Here is a 9,680-nt window from a genome sequence, read left to right as displayed (position 1 = left end):
CACACACACACACACACACACACACACACTTATTTTTCTATGTATGCAAGGCTATTCCTTCGTACTGTTGGTACTGCATATTGCTTTAACAACATCATTCAGTAATAAAAGTAATAGTTTGATAACCACCAGATCGTGTGCTCGATCCCCGGACCGAGCAGCGCCTCGTGTTCATTTCACATCACTTTAGTACTGTGTGAGGACCAGCATGTCAATAAATAGACCCAGAGTTTCCTCTGCGTATCGTAAAAGAGGTTGAAGTAGGATTTGCACTCCGACCCTATTAAGCCCTCATCAGCAACGACTACCGAAACAGACCCATGGGTTGAAGGGTTATTGCCTGAGTGACGCAAAGGTGCCATCTGTCAGAATTAGTAGGGAATCACATTCCCCCATACTACTACTAATACTACTCCTACTACTATTTTTATGACACTTTTTGGCAACTTGAACACAAGATCCTACATTTAAATGGCAAAATCAATAATTTTGGTCGCATCTTCGGGGGTTGAAGATCTTCATTGTCTTTTTGTTCTTTAAGAAATATGTAGCTAACTCTTGTTCTTGGGCTGCACATCTTTGAAATATGTCTTGATGTGGGGTTCACGATTCCAGGCGAGGTTACTGTTGGCATTGTCATCAAGTTTATGGGGGGGGGAACCTATCTATGCTTAACCATCTTTACGGTATGCAGTGTTTCTCTTCAAGGTTTTCCTTGTGGTTCATTAGTGTAACGATTGTCGAGTCGCATAGGAGATAATTGGGAAGTGTGCACTTCTTCAAGTGTTAACTACTGTAGGGTGTTGTTCACTTTTGAACACGTGGTTGATATATTTTGGTGTTACTAGAGATGGACGGATGAATGGATGGTTGGGTTGATGGGTTTTAGTAGTGATATTGTGACAGGCAATCAATGATTACAGATACCTATATCTATATCTTTTACATTAAAGTGCTAATGATAAATTCCTGTGGTGTAAAAAAAATCTGTCATGCTGTGGAAAGGGGATTGTAACAGTGTGTGTGTATGTGTGAGAGAGATTCAAATAAACGCTACTGGCACGTGTACACTTACGCATACTCATATACGAATGCTGTATATATATGTGCGAGGGAGATGTGCATATGTGAGCACGCCATTAGCGTTCGTATGTGTTTGTGTGCAGGCGCCAATAGCGTTTGTTTGACTTCCTCTCTCTCTCTCTCTCTCTCTCTCTCTCTCTCTCTCTCTCTCTCTCTCTCTCTCTCTCTCTCTCACTATTTACCTGACGATTTAATGCACGTGCCATAGAGCAGCTCGTGAAAATCGAACACCTGTCTCTTCTGTTATCTTTATATTACTAACTGCGTTCCTAACTTTCTTCATAAAAGATGTATAACGAAATATCTTGGATCCAGGTGTTACCAACTATATAACGTCAAATGCTTCTTAAATTGTTTTATTACCGAAATAGAGTTTGGTGGTTTACAAAGGACAACGAAAATTAAATCGAGAAAAACAGAGAAGATAGAAAAAAAGACTAGAAATATGGCAAAGAAAGAAATAAGAATTAGGAATAAAGTGAGAATCAGGAATGAACTCAAGAGAAAAGGGATAAATTGTAGCTAAATGGTGTTGTATGATGACGAAGCCGGAGATAACAGGGAAAGAAAGAGAAGTATTTGTCAAGAAAGAAAAGAAAATACGAACGATTGTGATGGGCAAGAATATTTTGTACAAGTTAGAATAAAAAGAAAAGAGTGGGGGGCTAGAAGAGAAAATATAGCCGCAAAGAATAGAGAAAATTTCCTGGAAATTACTCGAAGTATTAAGAAGGAAATAACAGGATATTTTACTACCAAGTAGGGAGATATTTGTGATTGACAATGGGCGGTGGAATTTCCACAGATCAGTACCGGATGAAAATACTAATAGCAAGTCTAATGGTTTGGCTATTACAATCGCTGGTTATCGGAATATAGACCTCGAAATCAGCCAGCATTTATTTCTAGCTGCTGTGGAGCGAGTAGATATAATTTTGTTCGGAGACTTTGAGCCGGACTCCGCCCGTAGGTGACTAACGGCTGTTGTAGGTGGTGATGGTGCTGTTACCGAAGATGATGCTTCCAATTAAAAGAGGTGACTTTGAAGAATATGTTGCCGGAAAAACAAGCAACAACTTGAAAATGGTATTGATTTAATTAGTTAAACGGATGTAATTATGACAAACTAGAAGGGCAAAAGATTAACTGAATCATTAGAGGATCAAACAAAATGCCTTATGGTATTTAGTTACGGCCCTTTACGTACCAAGTTCAAATCCCTCCGATATCAATTTTGATTTTCGTTCTTCCGAGGTCGATAAAATGAATTATCAGTCAAGTACTGGGTCCATATCTCCATATAATAATTGGTTGGTTGATATCTCTATTCGTACTTTGCGTAGTATATAGAAAGCGGGAGAGAGAGTAGATGAAAGAGTTATATAAGACGTGCCATTTGGGTACGCATACTAGGCTTGGTGGCAGGCACTGAGTAAAAGAACGCCACCCACACACTGAAGTTTTTCGGATTGCAAGACAGTGTGTGAGAGAAAACCGTGATGTTATAAGAGAGAAATGTGTCCGCATGGATGATGGTGCCCTTGCGTTTAATGATTCTGCAAAGAAAGAGGTTTGGAGATGTCATTATGAAAGACTGCTGAATGTAGAGAATGAATGGGAGGAGGAGAGTCTGCCAAAGGTTGACCCGATTGAGGGACCAGCTATCTGAATCGACAGTACCTTGGTAGATAAAGCAATTGAGGATATGAAGACAGGAAAAGCCCCCGACCCATCAGGAATCACCGCCGAGATACTTAAAATATCGGGTGGTGTGGATTATGGTCTTGTCACCCATATTGTAGATCATGAAGGAGTCCTACCCAATGACTGGTGTAGCAGCACCATAGTCAACTGCTACAAAGCTAAAGGTGGCGCTTTAGATAGAAATGACTACAGGGCTATCAAATTATTGGATCAAGTGATAAAAGTAACTGAGAGGATCATAGCCTAAGTAATTAGGGAGAGAGTTAGACTGAATGAGATGCAGTTTGGTTTTGTGCGAGGCAGAAGCACCACTGATGCTATATTTCTGGTAAGGCAACTGTAGGAGAAATACCTAGCCAAAGATAAACCTCTGTTGATTTGTTGGAGAAAGCTCTTGACCGAGTCCCTCAATCCCTTATCTGGTGATCAATGTGGAAACTGGGGATAGATGCGTGGCTGGTAAGAGCTGTACAGGCCCTGCACAGGGACACTGGCAATAAGGTAAGCGTTGGCAACGGATATAGTGAAGAATTCCGAGTAGAAGAAGGGGTTCACCAAGGATCATTCTTCAGCCCCCTCTTATTCATTATAGTTCTCCAGGCAATAACAGAGGAATTCACGACAGGCTGCTCTTGGGAGCTCCTCTATGCTGATGACCTTGCTCTAATAGCTGAGTCACTTCCAGAACTAAAGACGAAGTTTAGGGTGTGGAAGCAAGGTCTAGAATCGAAGGGCCTTAGGGTTAACCTAGCAAAAACCAAAGTCTTAGTAAGTAGGAAGGCTGACAAATCACAAACCCCTTCAGGTAGATGGCCCTGCTCGATCTGTAGAAAAGGCGTGGGTAAAGACTCTATACGATGTACCCGCTGTAAGTTATGGACACATAAAAGGTGCAGCAATATCAAAGGAAGGCTAACCGGGAAGATATTTTTTGTGTGTGGCAAATGCACAGGGGCAATAAACACTGAAGATGTACAGAAAACAGATTCCATCACATGCCGGGGGAAAAACTAGAAGTAGTTAATAGCTTCCGCTACCTAGGTGACCAAGTCTGTAGTGGAGGTGGTTGCTCTTTGAGTGTAGCGGCTAGAATAAGAATAGCCTGGGCAAAGTTCAAGGAGCTCCTATCTCTGCTGGCAAGTAAGGGCCTCTCGCCCAAGATGAAAAGGTAGACTGTATGATGCATGTGGGCGAACTGCCATGCTATACAGCAGTGAAACATAGGCATGACTGCTGAGGACATGCGTAGGCTTGAAAGAAATGAAGCTATTATGATCGGCTGGATGTGTAATGTTAGTGTGCATACATGTCAGAAAGGAAGCGCCATGAAAGAAAAGTTGGGCATAAGAAGCATCAAATGTAGTGTGCAAGAGAGACGACTGCGCTGGTATGGTCATGTGTTACGTATGGATGAGGACAGCTGCGTGAGGAAGTGTCACTCCCTAACTGTAGAAGGAACCTGTGGAAGAGGTATATCCAGGAAGACATGGGATGAGGTGGTAAAGCATGACCATCGAACATTGGGTCTCACAGAGGTAATGACAGGATACCGAGATCTTTGGAGATACGCTGTGATTGAAAAGACCCGGCAACTAAAGTGAGATGGCAGCCATGCATATCCGGCCCAGTTAAGAGTACCCCTGATGCGTCGGGCGATATGATATGCTTGAGAAGACCTGTTGAGTCAAGTAAAACCAATACCGTAGCTGTGGCAGGTGGCCCCTGACTGGCTCCCGTGCCGGTTGCACGTAAAAAGCACCATCTGAACGTGGTCGATGTCAGGTCCGCCTGACTGGGTCCTGTGTCGGTGGCACGTAAAAAGCACCCACTACACTCTCGAAGTGGTTGGCGTTAGGAAGGGCATCCAGCTGTAGAAACCTTACCAAATCAGATTGGAGTCTGGTGCAGCCTCCTGGCTCTCCAGACCTGTCAAACCGTCCAACCCATGCCAGCATGGAAAACAGACGTTAAACGATGATGATGTTTGTGTGTGTCTGTGTTTGTTCTCCCAACATCGCTTGACAACCGATGCTGGTGTGTTTACATCCCTGTAACCTAGCGGTTCAGCAAAAGAGACCAATAGAATAAGTACTAGGCTTATAATGAGTAAGTCCTGGGGTCGATTTGCTCGACTAAAGGCGGTGCTCCAGCATGGCCGCAATGAAATGACTGAAACAAATCAAAGAATTTCATGATTTTGTATAAACACTAAGAAATTTTATTAAAAGCTAGAATTATAATTATTTCATTTATGCCAGATTTCCTGACTTTGCTACCTATGGTGGCAAAAGTATTCTTTCTGAATTACCCGTCATTGGACGGATAAACTGCTCACCCTTTACAAAGCTTAGGCGAAACCCCGGAACAATGTTCTCACATCTAAAGCAATGCTGCATCATTAGTCGACAGGCAAAAAATGGCCATCCCGGCTAATTGGCATCGAATCACTCACCAACTGCCTCGAATCCACAAACATCATTCTCTCTCTCATTTTGTCCTTTCCCATGATACTCGGAGTTGATTTCAGCACTCACCCTTCCACCCTTCAGAATGTGGCAGCCGTAGTTTAACCGGTGATAGTCTCGCTTGTCTAGAGGGTCTAGACAGGTAAGACGGACATGGGCGCTGTCCCTCTTCCAAATTAAAAAAAGTGTTTTCAAAACACTAAGCTGTGATTTTAGAGAAATTTGGCTGCTATTTCTAGCAGATTGAGTGTTTATGTGGACACGCTTCGTTGCAGTTGTTGTTTTGTCCTGTCCTGGTTGAGTACGCTTAATAAAAAAAAAAATTTTAAACCCATTCCATTCGTGACTAACCCGTCATGTATCAGGTATCATATATCAATGTTACATCATTTCATTGTAATCTGAGGTAGAAATACAATTTATTGTTAAGCCGGTAAGGTTTGAACTAAAGCTTACTGTTGTTTCTAGCACGTTGAAAGACTCCCGCAGAAACACATTCGTTGAATTGACGATGGTGGTTAGGATGCGAACCATTCATCTCTGATTTGCTGTCTTGCAATCCACGCTCTATTTAATTCATTATTTTGTTGTTGTTGTTTTTTTCTTTTGTTTCATTTCACAGTTGACTGAACACAACATAATGTGTTGGTCGTGGTGGAGATAGTGGCGGTGATAGGGAGGAAGAGAGAGAGAGAGAGAGAGAGAGAGTGCGCGCGCGTTAAATCAAAACTGCGGTTATTATTACTGGTGTCAGAAGTATTGTTGTTACCTTAGCAAGTTAAACTTACGTAGATTGACAAAGGATGGACCATCTACCTCTTCCTTGCAGGACCAAATACAAAAGACATGAATCACCAGGGGTGATTTTATGTTAACTTCACGGAAAAATGTGCCATATGTATGATGTTTGCACTTCATTACGAATTCGTTCTTTTTTCATTCTGACAAAACCGAACTTTAATTTACAAGTTTAATCAACAATGTGCAGTGTTGTAAGGAAATTCTTTTTCAGAGAATAAACCTGTTTATGAGAAAAAAATATATTTAACTCCGGAAAATGCTCACGTGTGGATTATTATACCAGTTTGTGAAAGAAAATGCTATTAATGTGTCTTGTTTGTGAAACTAAACCCGGTATTTTTAATCTAATAATTATTTTTTAAACTATAACTTTATAATTTATCTGGGAAAACAAATCCTTCGCTGAAATCGAACCGTTGTCTCTTAGCTTCGGAAAACTGCAAATATTAATAAACCCTTTTATTTAATTAATTTACTTTTTTGAACAAATCTATTCAGTTTTAGTATTGGTTTATTTTTGTTACTTGTGTTGTTTCTGTTTCCAAACTTCCTGGTTGTCCAAACAAGGAAACACGTGAGTCTAACAACAGTCACTTTTCACTAGTTTCCATCCGGCCAAATTCCACGATCGACCAATTCTAATCTCGCCATATATGGTAGGTGCCTGCCTTTGTTTTTCCTTTCATTTATTGACCATAAAGCACACATGGGTTGTTTTTTTTTTATCAAGACGTTAAACAAAATGTGTGAATATGAATATTCTACATCATTAATTAAAATCGGTGTCATTATTTTTACGTATTTTCGCCCATAAAACATATACAGAGAGAGAGAATGCTACATATGGAATGCTATATTCTCTGTGTATGTGTGTGTGTGTGTGTGTGTGTGAGAGAGAGAGAGAAAGAGACAAGTTGCAGACATGGCCAAATGGTTAAGAATCTCACTTCTCAATCGTGATGCCTCGAGATTGAGTCCATTGCATGGCACCTTGAAAAATGCCACTGACAGTAGCAATGTTCAACTTAATTTAAGTAAAATTTAGAGTTAATTCTTTACTATTACACCTGTGTCACTAGACTGGTATAACTGTAAAAGAATGCTAAATTTTGGTAACTAGGGACCGTGTCAGAGCCCGTTCTAATAGACATTACAAGTAATTGAAGGAACTAGTCTTGTTGTGTCGAGGATTCCGTTTAGGGTACAGAGAAAGACTGAAATCCTCAACTATTTAACATTACATGATTGGTTTGTACCTGTAATTCAGAGAGCCAACTAGCTGTGTTAACATTGAATGAATTCGAGGATATGACAGTAAATGTACGTGTATCTCTGGAATATTCAGCCAGGTAAAATGAACGACTAGATCCATTTAAAAGATTACGAGACCAGTTGATGTTGAATGATAAACGTAATGAATACATAATGGGGAATAATGTGTCTGCAGAGAACTGTAAACAAGCTTCTACAGGTGTGTACGTGAGAGTAGGTATGTGTGTAATGTTTGTATACATGTGAACGTGTGTGTGTGTGTGGAGTTGATTATGCCAGCGGTTTGGGGGAGGGGTTACATCGATTACATCGATCCTAGTGATCAGCTGGTTCTTATTTTATCGACCCCGAAAGGATGAAAAGTAAAGTCGAACTCGGCGGAATTTGAACTTAGGACGTAAAGACGGATGAAATGCCATTAAGCATTTCTCGCAGCGTGCGGGCCATTCTGTCAGCCCGTCGCCTTAAAAGACATAATTAGCGCGCGCACACACACAAGCCTGCTGTTTAGCCCAAGTCAGCTTTACTCAAGTAGATCTTCATGAATGTACGCTCATTTTCTTACGATGCTTATAGATTTAAGAGAGAGTTGTCTGCTATTTCTAGCTGACCTCTCAACCACAGAGAAAAACCTCAGGTTCCCTGAAAACCTGGTTCTACTCAAATGCAATGGTAACAGTCTCTGTCTGGTAACCACGGTGGCTCTGGATGCTAGAAATAGCAGCCAAATCAGTAACATCGTGTGACGTCATAGAGAAAAGCTGACACATCAGATAAAGATATAATTCTAGATATACTGGTTTGTCTTCGATTATAGATCAGTTGGCTCACGTTTGACTCGCGGCTAAATTCAAAAAATGCCGCCAAAATAGTTGTTTTGTGGCAGGACAATTGTAATTTGGTAGACTGATTATAAAAGCTATTCCAAATATGGGCATCATGTCTGTGGCTACATTGTCCGATGTTTTTCCTTTTGATCAAAACTTGTTGGGTATTTTTTGCTTTAAATAGGTCAAGTTACCACTAAGATTCTTCAAATACTTCAGCTTACTAACATTAAACTATGCCACTGAAATAATTGTATATGTGTGTGTAATAGATATTATTTTACTGTAGCTGAAAAGACTTCGCAAACTATAACATTTTGCTCTACCTTTGGTATTCGAGTACTAATAATACTCTCCACATTGTTTTGCCTCCGTGTACTCGTGTGTGTGTATGTGTTATATGTTTATATGTGTGCATGTATTATTGAAGATTCAGTGAAAAACATAATTTGTATTTTGAAATGAAATTTTAGGTACAAACCAAATAAAACGAGATTTGAGAATCCAAAAATGTCCCAAGGAATAAATAACGTTTGATCTTGCCATTTTATATTTTTAATTTTGTACATATGCGTTGTTTGTTTTTGACTTTGTGAGCACTGTCTGTGAGAAAAACAGCACCATGACGCAATTCACTCTGCCAGAAATTTGGAAACGACAAGCTGTACTGCTTGGCATTCGTGCTGGAAGCTCCACTGCGAACATTTCAGAGTGTTTGGGTGTAAATTATGTCTGGCAACAGGACTCTGCACCATGCCGCACAATCAGGAGAACCCAGTCTTGGCTGTCAGACAATTTCTGCAACCACATCATCCCTAACATCTGGCCACCTAACTCTTCAGACTGGAACCCCCTTGATTATTTTTTGTGGGGTGCAGTTGAGCGAGAGACCAACAGAACTCCTTGTAAAACCAAAGATGAACTGAAGGCAAGGATTATGGCAACATTCACCAACTTAAACAAGGAGACCATCCAGAAGAGTTGCAGGAGATTCTGAAGTCATCTGGAGGCCATGGTTGAAGCCAATGGCGATTTTATTGAATAAATTTACTCTTTAGTATTTCAAGATATTTGTGTGTAATTTTGGTAAATATGTCTGTTGAAATGAGATGTCAGTGTTATTTTCATTTTTGCGTAATTTAGAATACAGTTTATTCACTGTACCCTGTATACATACATATGTATATTTCCTTCTGTATTCCCTGTCTTTTCCACGATAATTTGAACTCAAATATTTTCTCACACCGTCTCTGATGAAGGGATATCCATAATATCCCAGAAACAGCTGTAAGACTATTTTATTATAAATGTCCTGAAAACTCCTCACACCCTTGGATTTGTTATCTTATTCTGTCTAACACACACACACACACATGGTTCTACATTATGTAGGTGTTCCTGTTGAGTACTTAGAAATCGTCTAGAGCACCAAAAACTGTAATGTCTTCCGATGTGCATGTTTTAAACCGAGGAGTAGTTCTTCCTTTTTGTTTTCCGTAATTTTTCAGTTTTGAATTCCTTTTGCTTC

At 40.2% G+C, this 9,680-nt stretch overlaps 1 protein-coding gene across 6 annotated transcripts in view; it reads left to right on the top strand.

Moving 5' to 3' along the window:
- LOC106874312 (uncharacterized) overlaps positions 1-9,680 on the top strand; it is a 72,966-nt gene that overhangs the window by 20,114 nt on the left and 43,172 nt on the right. For 2 of the 6 annotated variants that reach the window (XM_052973871.1, XM_052973890.1), the window contains exon 1: positions 5,976-6,709. The exons of the other annotated variants lie outside the window; for them this stretch is intronic. In XM_052973871.1, the coding sequence (XP_052829831.1) occupies positions 6,707-6,709 (3 nt within the window). In that variant the 5' untranslated portion in view covers positions 5,976-6,706. Of the gene's footprint in view, positions 1-5,975; positions 6,710-9,680 lie in introns of those variants that run through there. 6 annotated transcript variants of the gene reach the window in all.

The sequence above is a fragment of the Octopus bimaculoides genome, chromosome 1 (genome assembly GCF_001194135.2).
Source record: "Octopus bimaculoides isolate UCB-OBI-ISO-001 chromosome 1, ASM119413v2, whole genome shotgun sequence".
NCBI classification, from domain to species: Eukaryota; Metazoa; Mollusca; class Cephalopoda; order Octopoda; family Octopodidae; genus Octopus; species Octopus bimaculoides.
Note: the sequence above shows the minus strand (reverse complement) of the source record. Positions and strands in the feature narration are given on the sequence as shown.